The sequence below is a fragment of the Alosa sapidissima genome, chromosome 22, assembly GCF_018492685.1.
Source record: "Alosa sapidissima isolate fAloSap1 chromosome 22, fAloSap1.pri, whole genome shotgun sequence".
NCBI classification, from domain to species: domain Eukaryota; kingdom Metazoa; phylum Chordata; class Actinopteri; order Clupeiformes; family Clupeidae; genus Alosa; species Alosa sapidissima.
In genome coordinates, this window is record NC_055978.1 from 30884508 (window position 1) to 30903511 (window position 19004).

At 45.9% G+C, this 19004-nt stretch overlaps 2 protein-coding genes across 2 annotated transcripts in view; one reads left to right on the plus strand and one right to left on the minus strand.

Moving 5' to 3' along the window:
- Positions 1-1396, plus strand: part of LOC121696833 (prestin-like) — a gene marked incomplete at its 5' end in the record, with an annotated part of 50889 nt that extends 49493 nt beyond the window's left edge. Inside the window, 1 exon segment of the mRNA XM_042077878.1 lies at positions 1-1396. This exon segment is cut by the window's left edge and continues 811 nt beyond it.
- Positions 1397-11627: 10231 nt separating this feature from the next.
- On the minus strand, positions 11628-18773 carry psmc2 (proteasome 26S subunit, ATPase 2). The gene is made up of 12 exons (XM_042079224.1): positions 18610-18773; positions 18177-18214; positions 17866-17947; positions 17400-17499; positions 17094-17225; positions 14880-14952; positions 14468-14563; positions 14131-14295; positions 13882-13969; positions 12794-12996; positions 12250-12346; positions 11628-11919 (listed from the first exon to the last, which is right to left on the minus strand). The coding sequence occupies exons 1-12, from the start codon at positions 18677-18679 to the stop codon at positions 11762-11764; spliced, it is 1302 nt and encodes a 433-aa protein (XP_041935158.1). The 5' UTR covers positions 18680-18773; the 3' UTR covers positions 11628-11761.
- Between the last annotated feature and the right edge of the window lie 231 nt (positions 18774-19004).

The window sequence follows — 19004 nt, forward strand, 5'->3', positions numbered from 1 at the left end:
GCATGACCAGCTGTGTGTGTGTGTGTGTTTGTGTGCATACACGACTACACAAAGTGGGACAAGCATCCAATTGAAGCCCTACATGCAGAATTCTGCCGATCAATTCAATCAAAAACACCCAACAATGCATGTAGGGCAGAATTAGGTCGTTTTCCATTGGCATTACCTATTCAGAAAAGATCCTTAAAATTCTGGATGCACCTGAACAGCAGTCCTAAGAACTCACTCCATTTTGAGGCATTAAAAACCCAGGAGATGAACCCTGAAAAGTGTCCTCTGAGCCAGCTGGTACTGAAGTTAACTAACTCAATAACAACAATTAATAAACATCAAGCTCAGTCCAGCGCTGCTTCCCAAACACCAATTAGAGTCAACAAAATAATGAATCAAGCAAAAGAAGATTTAGAGCATTGGACAAACCAAACTACCAACCAAAGTAGAATGAATTCCTATCTGATCCTTAAAAGAGAATATGAATTGGCAGAGTATCTCAGCTCTGTCAGAGATACGAAGCAGAGGCATATCCTGACCAAGTACAGGCTCAGTGACCCCAACCTAGCAATAGAAACAGGCAGACACAGAGTGATCGGGATGCCGTTGCGGTGATGGAAACAGGAGACAGTTGCGATGTTTCTCAAGAATAGCCAGGTTTTATTTCCACCTCAGCAGCTGAGCATGCATTACCAGTATGAAGAAATCGGAAAAAGAAAAGAAAAACCAAAACTCCAAACAATAATCTCAAATCAATCACTAAACTTCAAAAACTATATCAAAATGAACTTTGACAACCCTTTTCAATTATAGGGCAAACTGCTGCAAATCACAAAACGAGTGTTAGGCCTATAAGCAGGGACAATCACTTGCTCACCTCAGACCATTCTACCTCCTTCTGCTCTCAACAATATTCCCTCCAGAGAATTTAACTCTGCCGACTAAACCAATGCACAATCAATCAATCAATCAATCAACTAACAAAATGCATCTTCTCTATATAAATATCCAATAATACATTACATACCATAAAACCCACTGTTTCATAACAAGGCAATCCTATTGTATCATTTCATAACCTTAAACACATCATAGATAACCAGAACATCCCAAACACCCCTCTTGCCATGCACACTTGACCTCTGCTAGTGCAGTACGTCACACTCCACAAACTTATAATGTTCCTTGCGACTTTCCGTCGGGTCTTTTCTCAGTCCCCAGACCAGGAAGCACTATTGTCCGACACAATGGAAAGTTTGCTGAATGTCCGTGTTCCCTCAACCTTCAGTTGGCCACCCTGAAAGTAAGGCTGATCATTAATATTGTCCCGTACGCGTTTTGCCGTTGCAACCATGCTGGATGCCGTTCGTGTTCGTGTGTGCAAATAAAGAGTGTTTGTAAATCACGTTGTCTGTTCTTTGTGTTTTTAGCTCCCGTATGAAATAAACTGTAGCCGTAACGGGCAACCGCACCAGGGTTTCCCGCAGGAAATGTGTTCGTCAAGGTGGTAGGTCGTAGGTCCGGGGGGGGGGGGTGTCAGGTGTGTCGGTTGCCATCCGAGCGGCGGGGGGGGGGGGGGGGGGGGGGAGTAGGGGGTTCTTGTATCGGTTGCCGTCGGTCGGGGGTTGGGGGGGGGGGGGGGTCTTGTTTGTGCGATACACTACAGACTCTGTATATATAACAATTATTTATTAAACACTACATTATAAATAAATAACCAGCTTCTCAAAATAACAGTTAACAAAGAACAAAGTAACAACACCAAACAAACTATACAACAGTATACAAATATTTCAAAATATTTGTGTAATTTGTGCAATTTTAACAAAGACTATTACAAACTATAGAACAAGTGCAAAAGAAAGTGCAAAACAACAAAATGTGCAAATGTGATCAGTCACTACTTATGGCAGAGCTGACAACTAGCATTGTTACAAGCCATCCTCCTTGGCTTTAAAAAGATCATTTCAAGGGCCCTTTGGTAATTGCACTGTTTTACTATTGGACCATTAATGCTTATCTTCATGGAGGCTGTCAGACTGTTGACCTGCAGCCTGTTCCGCAAGTCTGTCTTGATCTATACACCGAGAGTGAATGAAGTTTAGATCATTTTATAGTTTTGTGTAATATGGATGGAATTTGAGCGCGGAGCGCTTTTTAATTTAGAGAGTGGCCGCTCTGTTCCGCTCCCATACCGCTCACACCACGAGTCTGAGGCATTCCCACTAATAAAACCAAGACCGTTAAATTTCAAAGATATTGGCCATATAGCCGGAGTTCGTTGATGGGGATGGAGTTAGCTGAATAATTTAGAAAGCATACGCGTAGGCACGGATGGGCCTGGACGGCCTAGGCCCGTCTATTGTCAGTCTTGCGCGTCCGATTAGACGCGCAAGTCAACACTGTGCTGAGAGCAGGTGGCTGTTTACTCCAGTCAAATTCGCGTCAGGTCAATTTAGCTCCCCGGTACCAAAGAACTAAGAGCAATGGCAATATATTTCACTCAGAACATTTATTTTAAAAGACTGCAACACTGATACTGCAACAACAAACAAGCTTGGCAACGTTAACTAAAGGGATCAGTCGGGATTAATTGCCAAAAGAACGAAAATGACAAATCACGCAGTCGGCTAAATATTTTATTACATTACATTACATTTGGCTGACGCTTTTTTAACCAAAGCGACTAACAACATGGTAAACAGTAACAATTCAATAAACAATAAAATAGAACAATTCTCACAATTTTAGGACAGTTTAAAAAAAACACATTAGAGTACAGTAAGAATAAGTGCGTCGGTGAGTGCTGTATTTTAACAGTTACTTGTCAGTTTAACGGCTGGTGAGTGCTAGGATCAGTAAGACTTGTTGTAAGTGTTGCTATGAGAGTAGATGTTCTCTAAAGAGCTGGGTCTTCAGGAGTTTTTTGAAAGTGGAAAAGGATGTCCCTGCCCTTGTAGGAACTGGCAGTGTGTTCCACCAACGAGGAACAACAGATGAGAAAAGTTTGGATTGGCTTGAGCGTACCGGTGGTAGAGCTAGACGTCGTTCGTCAGAGGAGCGCAGCGGTCTGGAGGTAGTGTAAGTCTGTATGAGGGCATTCAAGTAGGTGGGAGCAGAACCGGAGACTACTTTGTAGGCAAGCGTTAGAGACTTGAATTTGATACGGGCCGCCATAGGTAGCCAGTGTAGCTGGATGAGCAGCGGGGTGCAACTGATGAACCCAGCATCGGTGCGTCGCTTAAATTAAAACACAAATTGAAGCAACAACTTGATAATTGGACAACCCTACCACTAAACCTTTCCATAGGCCTGCAACGTTTATGACATAAAAAGTGGAATATGAACGCATTTCATCACACCTGACAATTTAACGGAGCTGTGGCTGTTCGCGATTTGACTGATTCTCGAGAGCGAGGAGAGGTATTTGCACCGCTCAGCTCCGCTCACTAGCTCTGATTGGGAGGCATATCACATATGTAAAGATTATAATATCTGATTATTTTCCGATTCATGACGCGTTTCTTCTTATTATTCAGGTTTAGTCAGATTTTTTTTTTTTTCTTTTTTTTCTTTTTCGCATGCCCAAATTTCCGTCAATGATTCCCGGGACACTGAAAGACCGGGGTACACGAAACTTGGTGGGCATGTAACCCCACATGGATAGCATGGAACCATCGTTTTTCGTTTTGATCTGTAGCCCCCCGCTGTACTGGACCCCCGAAAGGAGGGTAGGGCAGACACAGTTTTCTGTGAATATCTCGAAAACCGTAGGGTTTAGGAGGACCATATTTTTTTTGTATGTTGATCTCAAGGGGCCATGTCAACCCATTCCATAACCACTCATTTCATGTATAGCGCCACCTAGTTGAACACAAAAAAGTAAAAATGAGGTGTTGTAATTGAAGGTATCTGTGACCTAACATAGTCAAAACTGCACGAAATTGGAAGTGTAGGATCATTATGACACCCTCTGTATGCACGCCAAGTTTTGTGGAATTCCGTTCATGGGGGGCCACACAATAAATTAATTTATGTTACTATACACCAACTGGCCTGTAGGTGGCCGGAGACAGTTTTCTGTGAATATCTCGAGAACCGTAGGGCCTAGGAGGTCCACCTTTTTTTATGTATGTTGGTCTTAAGGGGGCATGTTAACCCATCCCATTACCACTTATTTCATGTATAGCGCCACCTAGTTAAAAATTAAAAAGCAAAATATTAGGTGTTTTCATCACAATATCTCTGGCTGACAAGGTCAAAACTGCACGAAATTAAAAGTGTAGGATCATTATGACACCCTCCGAATGCATGCCAAGTTTCGTGTACTTTCGTTCATGGGGGGCCTTACAATAAAATAATTTATGTGTACATTTAGTGACGTACACCAACAAGGATTCCCGGGACACTGAAAGACCGGGGTACACAAAACTTGGTGGGCATGTACCCCCACATGGATAGCATGGAACCGTCATTTTTCGTTTTGATCTGTAGCCCCCCCCCCCCCCCCCCGCTGGACTGGACCCCCCGAAAGGAGGGTAGGGCAGACACAGTTCTCTGTGAATATCTTGAGAACTGTAGGGCCTAGGATGACCAATTTTTTCCGTATGTTTGCCTCCAGGGGTCATGTTAACCCATTCCATGTGCACACATGTGCATAAACAGATACACACGCATACACATACATATACGTATGACACATACTCACACAGTAGACATATGTACGCATGCATGCACATGCACAAACACACATACGCAGGCAAACACACAAGCATGCACATACACACACACACACCCACACACATAAACATAAACTTGTACACGCACACATGCACACAATTCAAGAATTTTTCCCGTCATCTACTCCCTGAATTTTTAGTCATTGATACCCGGGACACCGAACCACTGGGGTACATGAAATTTGGTGGGTATGTAGCCCCACTAGACTTTTACGCAAAAATGTCATTTCGTCCCCATCCCCCCCGGTAAAAAATGAAAATGCAATATTATTCTGCTTTAATCGCCCCTATCTTCAGTTAAGATGTTCAGAACTGCACCAAATTTTATGTGTATGATTGACCTGGCATTCTCTGGGGGTATGCCAAGTTTCGTAGAATTTCATCCATGGGGGGGTCTAAAAAAATTAGGTTATGTGTACATTTAGTGACTGTACACTCATTGGCCTGTAAATGGCGGTGCACACATATACACATGCACACACACAGGCACCCACATACTATCGGTATTAGAACGGCAGATACATAATTACAAATTCAGTAGGATTAAAAGAAAGCCAAAATAAATATTCATCATCATCATCATGGCTGCATTTTCAGTATTGGCGATAAGTAGTCGTTTGTCCACTTGATGGCGCATCGTTGCAGTGAGACGTAATTTTGTTGGAAGTTAAAAGTGGGTTGGAAAAACAATGGATGCTTCCTACAAGGACTGTAATTTACCGCAGCGAACATCTAATAAGGATAGGACGATGTTCACATGAAGTGTAATTCCCATTTCTTCTTGAAGCCGAAATAAATCTGAGGATGTTTATTGGACATGCTTGGTTTTTACTGCAGGTACGTTAATCTTGTAATATCAATAAGGACCTAGGTAATGTTACCGTTAGCGTTGGTTGAGTGATGGAGGCCCATTTGATTGATTGCATTTGTAGAAAACTATAAATGTGGTTATACCAAGCAAATTGATAGCAGCACTGTTTGTATCTTTCGACTGTCATTTATTGCACGTGCTACAAAATCATTCTGTGCAATGGAAGATTTACCAACGTTACACCGGTCTGATACAGTTTTGCCTATACATGCGTGAGACTGAGACGCCTGTTTATTTTGTTTTAAGTGCGTGCAGGGTGTGAGAGGGGAATCGATGTGCTTTGATTCCAGCTTAGCAGTTGTAGTCTGTGAAATTAAAAAGCATGTGTGTGTGAAGTATCCAAACAATGACACCTTCATTTCATTAGTGGGTCCCATTTAGAAGTGGCTACTTCATTCGCGCTTTCCTTGACTCATGGAGCTGCGTGAATGTTACAACATTCGCCACGATATGGCAGTTTAAGTCCGCTTGATACTGTAAGGCGTAAGCCATTGGTTTCCAAAGGAGATTTTATTTGTGTCGCCAGCATAGCCTATTGACAATTTATGTTGTAAATAGGCCTACCTTATAATCCTACCTGTAGCTTAGGGAAGCTAACAGCTTTCTATTAGGATCTAGTTTGTTAGTTACCGTTTTGTCATAACTCCCTGATGCATTTTTGCATTTAGAATAGCCAGAACGTGTATATCTCAATTGGAAAATTAAACAATATCGGGTGCCTATGGACTAGGCTGGGTGAACCCAGCCTGATCTGCCCGCTATTTATTTTTTGATTTCTTAAAAGATTGAGCTTGGTCTGATGAAAGCCAGACTAGCCATGGACCTCAGTTACACAATGCAAGGGAACATGAATCAGCCTATATTTGCACGAACAATAACGGACAATAGCTCTTCAACTTTGGCCCGTTAAAATGTGTATGAACAGTGTTGCGACGCATTTCATCAAGGCCCATTTGGACATGTCAGTTATTTGCACCACTGGTTAGATGTAAAACAGCATTTCGTTTCAGACTACTGTTACTTAATTTGTGCATTGACAATAAAGTATTACATGAACTAAAGATGACTAAAATCTTATGTAGAAGAAGAAACATCCATCCATCCAAAAATGACCTTTGTTTTTGATAGCTGTTGAAAACGGCATGGAACTGACAGAGATGTTTTTGTTTATAAATACATAAATAAATAAATAAATAACATTATGCTGATACCTTTTGCTTTTCCCAAATACAATGTAGCCTACAGGTGTAAGTGACCTTTCATCAATCCAGTTGCAATGGATGAACTGTGATGAACTGCCCTGCTTGTGATTGTTTAGAGATTTTAAAGGTTTTATAACAATGCTACATCTTCTTTGGCTATTCTACAATCTATTCACCTTTTCAGCACCAGTAGGCTACTTTCTGTGCAGCCGCACACACACACTCAGGCATGCCAAACAAGCATACACAAAAGTTTCAAGAGTGGGGGATGGAGTAAAATATGGAGACAAATTGAAGTGTGATTTATTTTCGCAGAACGGATGTCCAGGACTGAGCGGCGGTCATATTTTGTACCGCTATGTGGTACATCTAGTTTTTTAATGCGTTCTGCGGAGACATGAGATTGGCGTTGGTCACGGTTTGGAATGAAAGGGAGAAAACAGGACAAAGTAACACGTTTTTTTTTTTTGTTTTTTTTTGACGACGTAGTTAAGGCGGCAGGCTTGTTTTGCCAAGACGGCCGCCTTGACTGCAAAGTGCTGCGGGAAACCCTGCGCACCGTTAGACACAGAAAAATCTGGCTGCCAAGAGAACAAAGGATATGTGGTCACTATCAGGCAGAGAAGGTTGAGACAGAGGAGCACTTTCTTCTTCACTGCCAAAAATATGACATGTTAAGACAGACCTTTTCCATAAACTTACAGCAAACCATACCAAATTTTATAGACATTGAAGACAATAATAAAATGGCCATACTTCTTGGTGAAGGGCCCTCTGCTGCCCTGGCAGCACAATATGTCTTGAAATGTCACAACCTGAGGGACATGACTTAAGTAAACCTTATGCCAAACAGACACATATGTTCACATATGTGTGCACACACACACAGACGCACTCTCTCTCTCACACACACACACCCCTACCTATCATTCTAGTATTATTTCTACTACAGTCTATTTTGTGCTCACATGTTTCTACATTGTATGCTGTATCTCTGTCTTCTTTTCCTTGTGATACTACTGTGTTATGTGTAACTCTAGCTTTGGCAACACTCTACCAAACAGTCATGCTAATAAAGCCCCTTTGAATTAAAAAAAAAAATTGAATTTGAACATTTGTGTGCGGGCACACGTATGTATGTATGTATGTATGTATATGTGTGTGTGTGTGTGTGTGTGTGTGTGCGCGCGCACACGTATGTAAGTATATGTGTGTGTGTGCGTGCGCACACACGTATGTACGTATGTATGTATGTATGTATATGTGTGTGTGTGTGTGTGTGTGTGTGTGTGTGCGCGCGCACACGTATGTAAGTATATGTGTGTGTGTGCGCGCGCACACACGTATGTACGTATGTATGTATGTATATGTGTGTGTGTGTGTGTGTGCTGTAGAATTCTATGTGCTGGTTCGTCAACACATTTTTTCAGCATTTGCCAAATAATAATGATAATAAATGTGTGTGTGTCCATGACCTCGAGCGTGTACGAGTGTGTGTGTCCATGACCTCGAGCGTGTACGAGTGTGTGTGTCCATGACCTCGAGCGTGTACGAGTGTGTGTGTGTGTCTATGACCTCGAGCGTGTACGAGTGTGTGTGTCCATGGCCTCGAGCGTGTACGAGTGTGTGTGTCCATGGCCTCGAGCGTGTACGAGTGTGTGTGTCCATGGCCTCGAGCGTGTACGAGTGTGTGTGTCCATGACCTCGAGCGTGTACGAGTGTGTGTGTCCATGACCTCGAGCGTGTACGAGTGTGTGTGTCCATGGCCTCGAGCGTGTACGAGTGTGTGTGTCCATGACCTCGAGCGTGTACGAGTGTGTGTGTCCATGGCCTCAGCTGTCAGGTGTGCCTGTCGGGGTGCTGGACACCCCAGTGTAGTGGAGTGTAGTGGACACACATCACCTGTGGCAGGGTAGAACACACCTGTGTAGTGGACACACATCACCTGTGGCAGGGTAGAACACACCTTTATAGTGGACACACATCACTGTGGCAGGGTAGGACACGCCTGTCTTCGGTTGAACAGACCAACTGAAGTGGGCAACCTGTTGGAACTGGTAATCACTTCAGCCCCAACCAGAACTGCACATTCAGAATCAGACGTCTTTTACTACTTTGGGTTCTGGCTCCAAATCCTGACTCTGGAGGTCTCAGATGCTGCCATCATTGTTCAGCTCCTGAGCGCTAACGCACCCAATCAGATCCCAGGGTCTCACTCCCCCAATCAGATCCCAGTCCAGCAAGGGCACTGACTCCTCCCACCTCACAGAGACCTCTGAAGTTCGCCTACAAAAAGGAACCAGGGCCGCCATCTTTGCCCAAAGAAGGAGATCCGGGTGCTAACTGCTAACTACCATCTGCATTCCAGGCTCCTTGGTCCTCACCAGAGGTCATTAGGCACATGTTAGGTTCCCATAGGAAAAGTCACAAGATCCCAGATCTCAAAGATGGCAGCTTTTTTGTAGGCGAACTTCAGAGGTCTATGGAACCCTCAGTCAAAACTCCTCCATCACCATGGTTACAATCATTCTCAGCTGTGTCAAGTTGTGTTTCTTCCGTCAATAAAAACATCTGCAGCAAATGTCCACCCTGTGTTCTTAGCTTCGCCTGACCAGAGGAACTTCACTTGCTAGTCCATCTGACTACCAAGATCATCTGTTAAATTCAGTATGTGAAATTGTTTGAATACTTCCTGAATGTTTACAAACCAAACCCCCGGGCCTTAATCATAAATTGCAGTTCATCGAGTATCAACAGCGTGTGTGTGTGTGTTGGTCATCTGAGCATCTGCAGATACTCTGGTAGTGGACAATGAACAGTGTGTGTGTGTGTGTGCTGGTCATCTGCAGATACTCCGGTAGTGGACAATGAACAGTGTGTGTGTGTGTGCGCTGGTCATCTGCAGATACTCTGGTAGTGGACAATGAACAGTGTGTGTGTGTGTGTGCTGGTCATCTGCAGATACTCTGGTAGTGGACAATGAACAGTGTGTGTGTGTGTGAGCTGGTCATCTGCAGATACTCTGGTAGTGGACAATGAACAGTGTGTGTGTGTGTGCGCTGGTCATCTGGACGATGAACTGGACTTCTGCAGAGTGAAATAAGAGCGTTTACTGTACCAGACACAATAGGGTACACACACACACACTAGTGTTGCACCACACACACACACACACACACACACACACACACACACTAGCGTTGCACCACACACACACACACACACACACACTAGCGTTGCACCACACACACACACACACACACACACACACTAGTGTTGCACCACACACACACACACACACACTAGTGTTGCACCACACACACACACACACACACACACACACACACTAGCGTTGCACCACACACACACACACACACACTAGTGTTGCACCACACACACACACACACACACACACACACTAGCGTTGCACCACACACACACACACACACACTAGCGTTGCACCACACACACACACACACACACTAGCGTTGCACCACACACACACACACAATAGGGTTGCACCACACACACACACACTGGGGTTGCACCACACACACACACACACACACACACTAGTGTTGCACCACACACACACACACACTAGTGTTGCACCACACACACACACACACTAGTGTTGCACCACACACACACACACACACTAGCGTTGCACCACACACACACACACACTAGCGTTGCACCACACACACACTAGCGTTGCACCGCACACACACACACACACACTGGGGTTGCACCACACACACACACACACAATAGGGTTGCACCACACACACACACACACACTAGTGTTGCACCACACACACTGGGGTTGCACCGCACACACACACACACACACAATAGGGTTGCACCACACACACACACACTGGGGTTGCACCACACACACACACACACACACACACTAGTGTTGCACCACACACACACACACACTAGTGTTGCACCACACACACACACACACACACTAGCGTTGCACCACACACACACACACACACACACACACTAGCGTTGCACCACACACACACTAGCGTTGCACCGCACACACACACACACACTGGGGTTGCACCACACACACACACACAATAGGGTTGCACCACACACACACACACACACTAGTGTTGCACCACACACACTGGGGTTGCACCGCACACACACACACACACACTGGGGTTGCACCACACACACACTAGCGTTGCACCACACACACTGGGGTTGCACCGCACACACACACACACACACTAGTGTTGCACGATACACATGCATGCACGGACACACACACACACACACACTAGTGTTGCATGATACACATGCATGCACGGACACACACACACACAATAGGGTTGCACGATACACATGCATGCACACACACACACTAGTGTTGCACGATACACACACACACACATTAGGGCTGCGCGATTCTGGATAAATTGAGAATCACGATTTTCTTGCTGAGAATTGATCAAGATTCTCTCATGATTTTAAGTTCATGTTTAAGTTTAAGGATTCAGGATTGTGAAAATCTAGGCAAATACTGATGTTTAAAATTACAATTTGGCCAACAACGGACACCGATTAGCTGTGCAGCCCATAAGCACACGAACACACACTAACACATACTCAACACACACGAACACACACCAGGCTTGTTGCAAAATTCCAGAATTGAATTGAAACTGGCTCTTAAATTCTTGAATTTCACTTGCATTTCAATTAATTGAGGTAGCAAACAGGAAGCAGAATTGCAATTCGAATTGTGCACAACCCTGACACACACTAACACACACTCAACACATTGAAATGCACAGACAAAAGTTTGGGAAGTAATATGTTTATTGTTTTATGCAATCTTTTAAGAAACGTTACAGTCGTGAAATACACCTTAAAAGGAGGGACACACACACACACACACATGCAGACGTGCTGGGCGAGATGGTGTGTGTGTGCGGTTAGTTGTAGGTCATGTAGCGGGGCGTAGCGCTGAACTTGGCGTAGGACTTGATGACCTTGTTTACCGCCTCCAGGAAGTCCTTCTCCGTGGCGATCTTCCGACGCGCTCGGATGGCAAACATGCCCGCCTCTGTGCACACACTGCGAATCTCCGCACCTACACACACACACATTAGGGTGATTAAAATGGTCAGATGATGTGGATAGGTGATTGAGAACCATGTGTAAATAGGAGTGTGTGTGTGTGAGAGACACACTCACCGGTGCTATTGGGGCAGAGGTGTGTGTGTGTGGTGTGTGTGTGGTGTGTCTCACACTCACCAGTGCTGTTGGGGCAGAGGCGTGTGTGTGTGTGTGTCTCACACTCACCGGTGCTGTTGGGGCAGAGGCGTGTGTGTGTGTGTGTGTGTGTGTGTGTGTGTGTGTGTGTCTCACACTCACCGGTGCTGTTGGGGTAGAGGTGTGTGTGTGTGTGTGTCACACTCACCGGTGCTGTTGGGGCAGAGGCGTGCGAGCAGCTCGAAGCGGATGTCCCTCTCCACACTCATTGAGCGCGCGTGGATCTTGAAGATGTGCGTCCGGCCCTGGAGCACAAAAACGCTACATTAAATCTAATCAACCAAGGTCAAAGGTCAATCTACAGTGACAGTCCAGCGCAGAGGTGTGTTCAAATTCGGAAAACAGGCCAACATTCTTGGCCAATAGGTTTTCGCTCAACAGTTCAAATGGCCTCCAGCTCCTCTGTACAGGTGTGTGTGTTTCAGGGTTCCACCTATTTGCATTAACAAACAAACATGGAAAACCTTTCCATGACTTTACATGAAACTTCAAGTACATTTTCATGACTTCACAGTCTACGAATTGCTTATTTTATGCCACAGGTTGGGGCTAATTATTAAATGTGACTTAGTGAGTTTGGATTAAATGTGATCTCTCCCCAACCGTTCTATGAAGGAACTATTCCTGAACATCAGGAGGTTCTAAACCCCTTTCCAATCCACAGTGCCGTCTAGAACCCTCCAGAGGCTCACCTCCAGGTCGGGCAGACTGAACTCGATCTTGCGGTCGAGTCGGCCGGGCCTCATGAGGGCAGGGTCCAGGGTGTCGGGCCGGTTGGTGGCCATCAGAACCTTGATGTTCCCGCGCGGGTCGAACCCGTCCAGCTGGTTGATCAGCTCCAGCATAGTCCGCTGCACCTCGTTGTCGCCTCCGGCACCGTCGTCAAAACGGGCCCCTGGGGGAGCAGAACCACGATCAGCACAACGGAACCACACACACAGCAGAACTACACACACAGCAGAACTAGACACACAAACACAACAGAACTACACACACATGCTCAACAGAACCACACACACACACGCTCAACAGAACCACACACACACTCAACAGAACCACACACTTTCAATACACACACGCTCAACAGAACCACACACACACACACACACCAGAACCACACACTTTCAATACACACACACGCTCAACAGAACCACACACACTCAACAGAACCACACACACTCAACACACACACACACACAACAGAACTACACACACACACACACACACACACACACGCACGCTCAACAGAACCACAAACACAACAGAACTACACACACACATGCTCAACAGAACCACACACACACACACACACTCAACAGAACCACACTTTCAATACACACACACACTCAACAGAACCACACACACACACAACTACACACACATGCTCAACAGAACCACACACACACACACAACTACACACACATGCTCAACAGAACCACACACACACACACACTCAACAGAACCACACTTTCAATACACACACACACTCAACAGAACCACACACACACAACAGAACTACACACACATGCTCAACAGAACCACACACACACAACAGAACTACACACACACGCTCAACAGAACCACACACACACACACTCAACAGAACCACACACACACACACTCAACAGAACCACACACACACACACACTCAACAGAACCACACACTCTCAATACACACACACTCGCTCAACAGAACCCCACACACACTCTCACACAATCTCAATAGAACCTCACACACACACTCGCTTGATCACGCACACATAAATACATCTGAACACACCTCCAATGGCATCGATTTCATCAAAGAAGATTAGACAGGCTTTCTTAGTCCGGGCCATCTCAAACAGCTCTCTTACCATCCTGGCACCCTGGGAGAGAGGGAGAGAGGGAGAGAGAGAGAGAGGGGGGTGGGGGGGGGGGGTGTCAAACACAGAGCACAGACATTAAAGCTGAACGCCCCAGAGCGCTTCCTTCAGCGTTGAGTCGTCTGAACGTGAGTGATGGACAGCTGGGAGGGGCGGAGCCTCACCTCTCCGACGTACTTCTGGACGAGCTCGGAGCCGATGACGCGGATAAAGCAGGCGTCCGTGCGGTTGGCCACAGCGCGAGCACACAGCGTCTTCCCTGTGCCCGGCGGTCCGAACAGCAGCACGCCCTTAGGAGGCTCGATGCCCAGGTTCACAAAGCGCTCCGGCTGTAGAGAGAGGACATTGTGTGAGGTGTGTATGTGTGTGGGGGTGTGTGTGTATATGTTTAGCTCTTAGGAGGCTCGATGCCCAGGTTCACAAAGTGCTCCAGCAGTGGAGAGGAGAGTGAGTGTGTGTGTGTGTGTGTGTGTGTGTGTGTGTAAGAGATACTGTACTCACGTGCAGCAGAGGAGTCTCCACCACCTCCCTCAGTTTCTCAATTTGCTCCTTACAGCCACCCACATCACTGTAAGTCACATCTGGCTTCTCCTCCACCTGACACACACACACACACACACACACACACAGATTAACACCCAGTTTGCACACAGCTGCTCCTTCTCTTCATAACAGCCTTTCAGCCTGAAGGCTTCTTCTGTGGATCAGTAGGGCATCATATATGAATATGCTTCAGGAAGGTCCTCTTACCTGCATCATGGTGACACACACACACACACACACACACACACACACACGCATTAACCAGTAACACGCACACACACATATGCTTTAGGAAGGTCCTCTTACCTGCATCATGGTGACACACACTGACACACACACACACACACACGCTGTAGGAAGGTCCTCTTACCTGCATCATGGTGACCGTGGGGTCGATTTTAGGTGGAAGAGGAATGTGAATCTGGTACTTGTTCCTGTCAACCCTGTTGGAGACACACACAGTTAAACACACAAAGAGTATAGAGCCAGTAAGCGCTTTCAGATAGGTTTGTCAAACAGAGGTCCTACCCTTCGGATGATTCAGATATGATGCTAACCTGCGGACCTTATACTGACCTTATACGGACCTATGTGTGAACGACATACACGCACATTACAGAATCTCCATGTGGTTGTCGAGTGAGGGGTGGGGGCTTGTAGAGTTCACAAGATGCGAGATATGACGCAGAATATATGCGGCCGCTGCCTGTCACAGCTGCTGTTTGTTTAAAGTGTATGCATTATGTAGGCTAAAGAAGAGAAATCTATTGTGCGTAGGCTAATACTTGAAGTAGTCACGTAAGTGCGCACTTGAAATTGACCTACAGTATTTGTATGTGTGCTTCAAATAAACACATTTATCTGTTTTCAACGTTATGTAGCAGAATTACTTGGCTATGGAACCCCAAATCTGCGTTGGAGAGAGCATGCACGAACTTTATGGTACCAGCCAATTCAGTAGGCTAACTCAAGACTTCAAGGCCATCATATACAACGTTTTTAAGCAACAAACAAAATACTAACATAACAGTGAAGTGGTTCGTTTTTTCATGGTTTATTTTTCCAAAAGCATCCTCTCCCCATGTGTCTATTGCATTTACGTAAGGAGCTTGGAACAAAGTTGGGTTTTCTTCGTTTTCATTTTCTCTAGGCATATTTATGCTCAACAAATATCAGCGAGCTCAGCAGTGAGGTCATGAGTTGGGGGATGTAGTAAAACAACCAGCTAAATTCGGACTTCCATATGACCGGTTATGTCGTTCAGATATACGGCCCCACCGTTTAACATCGGCAGAACCTCCGGTCTTACACGTATGTCTGAAAGCGCTTAGTGTGTGTGTATGTGTCCTCACCCCACTCTTATTCCCTCCTCGGTGTGTGTGTGTCTGTGTGTGTGTCCTCACCCCACTCTCATTCCCTCTTCCATGTGTGTGTGTGTGTGTGTCCTCACCCCACTCTCATTCCCTCCTCGGTGTGTGTGGGTCCTCACCCCACTCTCATTCCCTCCTCGGTGTGTGTGGGTCCTCACCCCACTCTCATTCCCTCCTCGGTGTGTGTGGGTCCTCACCCCACTCTCATTCCCTCCTCGGTGTGTGTGTGTGTGTTTGTGTTTGTGTGTGTGTCCTCACCCCACTCTCATTCCTTCCTCGGTGTGTGTGGGTGTGTGTGTGTCCTCACCCCACTCTCATTCCCTCCTCGGTGTGTGTGTGTGTGTGTGTGTCCTCACCCCACTCTCATTCCCTCCTCGGTGTGTGTGTGTGTGTGTGTGTCCTCACCCCACTCTCATTCCCTCCTCGGTGTGTGTGTGTGTGTGTGTGTGTCCTCACCCCACTCTCATTCCCTCCTCGGTGTGTGTGTGTCCTCACCCCACTCTCATTCCCTCCTCGGTGTGTGTGTGTGTGTGTGTGTGTGCGTGTCCTCACCCCACTCTCATTCCCTCCTCGGTGTGTGTGTGTGTGTGTGTGCGTGTCCTCACCCCACTCTCATTCCCTCCTCGGTGTGTGTGTGTGTGTGTGTGCGCGTCCTCACCCCACTCTCATTCCCTCCTCGGTGTGTGTGTGTGTGTGTGTGTGTGTGCGTGTGTGTGTGTCCTCACCCCACTCTCATTCCCTCCTCGGTGTGTGTGTGTGTGTGTGTGTGTCCTCACCCCACTCTCATTCCCTCCTCGGTGTGTGTGTGTGTGTGTGTGTGTGTGTGTGTGTGTGTGTGTGTCCTCACCCCACTCTCATTCCCTCCTCGGTGTGTGTGTGTGTGTGTGTGTGTGTGTGTGTGTGTGTGTGTGTGTGCGTGTGCCCTCACCCCACTCTCATTCCCTCCTCGGTGTGTGTGTGTGTGTGTGTGTGTGTGTGTGTGTCCTCACCCCACTCTCATTCCCTCCTCGGTGTGTGTGTGTGTGCGTCCTCACCCCACTCTCATTCCCTCCTCGGTGTGTGTGTGTGTGTGTGTGTGCGTCCTCACCCCACTCTCATTCCCTCCTCGGTGTGTGTGTGTGTGCGTGTGCGTGTGCCCTCACCCCACTCTCATTCCCTCCTCGTGTGTGTGTGTGTGTGTGTGTGTGTGTGTGTGTGTGTGTGTGTGTCCTCACCCCACTCTCATTCCCTCCTCGATGTCGGTGGGAGCTACCTGGTCGCTCAGGTCCACCACAAACTTGGCGAACTGCTTCACATTGATGATGTACTTGGGGTCCTCGGAGTCGGCATTGATGATCTTGGTGCATCTGTCAGAACATGATCACCATGGAAACAATAACAATCTTACAGTGTCTTATACACCAACCCCACATGATCACAATGAAAACACACAAACACACAGAGGCTGTGTCTATTATGGATTTTCTGTTCGACTGAGATGTGTGTGTGTGTGAGTGTGTGTGTGTGTGTGTGTGTGTTACCTTGCGACCTGTAGTGGCTGCTCGCTCTGCAAGGTTTGTTTATCTGCAGCCAGATCCCAGAGCGCAGGAGGAGCCAACCCTGTGTCAGATTCCTTAATGCCTGGACACACACACACACACACACAGAGAGGTCACTTCATCTTAACCCTTAAAGGTGTAGGTTTTTGAACATTCTAAGTTCCGCAACAATTGAAGGTTCTAAAATTCTATGTTGAATTCAATGAACCCAGATATTCTTTAGAATGTTAATTTCCCAACATTCCCGTCACACCGGTGTGACGGTACTCCTTTAAGGGTTAAACACCTACAGAGCAGTGCACCAATCAACACAAATCACTTACAGTACAGCTCAGTGTTGTGCTAGTACTTAGCTCTGGCACTCCCAAACACAAACACACACACACACACACACACACACACACACACACACACTGCCCCTTAATTAAAAACACCAATGACCCCTCACCTGTGAGCTCATTGATCTTCTTCAGGAGATTTTGGATGTCATCCTCCACCTGCTTGATCTGTCTGGAGTACGTGCTTTGGCCCTGATGGCAAGAGAACAACAGCACGTATCCCGGTCAACTTCATCAAAATCATGACTGCACTACAGTGCACAAATTGCAGTTCAAACAACAATCCATGAAAACCGATATATTTTGCTGTTGTTTACAATTCACGGCATAGGACAGGATGACCTGGCTAAGTTGCCTAATCAAGCTAACGGCTATTTTATGAAGGCTAGTAAGTTCAAACAATGATGGTGATGTTACTTACATATGTTTTCAACAGCGCAATGTCTCCTTCATCCAAAGCTGAAACAAGATAACACAGACAACAATGACATTCATTGACAACACACCATTAACTAGGTAGCTAGCTAACTATGTTAGCTAACAGAACCCACTTCGCTTGATAGCTAGCAAAAAGTTGACTTGGCTAGGCAGTGACTCCGTAATTCATTTCGCTTCATATAGGCTAAAATGCCAACGATATTACGCCACTAAACAGACACGTTACACAACGCACATATTAGTCTCATTAGATGTTGATGCTGATTATATTGAAAAGGCCAACAACAAAAATAGGGACACATTGTTTATCCAAGCTAACGCAGGCTAGCTGACGTTGGTCAGGTAAAAATGCCAGTTTTTGATAACCATTGGAAAATAAGTAACTGTTATGGAGATTTTTCTGTATCGCGTAATACCTCTGATAGGTTTGTCCTCCTTTTCCTCCTCTCTCAGTTTACGCTGGTCATCTCCCAAATAGTCAGGCATTGTTGATCCCCCTTCAGTTCACAGTCGTTGTCAACGTTAACGTTACACTAAAAGTCTGCTAGTATTACACAGCAGGTTTTCTACTTATTAGCTAACACAGTAGACTGCTAGCTTCCGGCCGTCCCGGATATAACAGACGGAATCATATAAATGATGAACACTATTAAATTGAAAATATACAGTTATATGTCCATATGTGTTATATTAAACTTTACAATTCTATTGCTTCCTTTTGTATGGTATCTGGATTATGGAGGTGATCCAAAGAAGACCAAACTGAATCGTTAATTTTGTGGAACGAAAAACAACATGTTAACTGTGAGCA

Bases quoted from the DNA above. Each gene is read 5' to 3' on its own strand.
- psmc2 (XM_042079224.1), bottom strand. From the start codon at position 18,679: ATGCCTGACTATTTGGGAGATGACCAGCGTAAACTGAGAGAGGAGGAA. The intron at 17,226-17,399 runs GTAACACACACA...ATGTTCTGACAG, and splicing joins CAGCCACTACAGGTCGCAAG to ATGCACCAAGATCATCAATG. The intron at 13,970-14,130 runs GTGAGGCTCCGC...CCTCTCTCCCAG, and splicing joins TCCAGAAGTACGTCGGAGAG to GGTGCCAGGATGGTAAGAGA.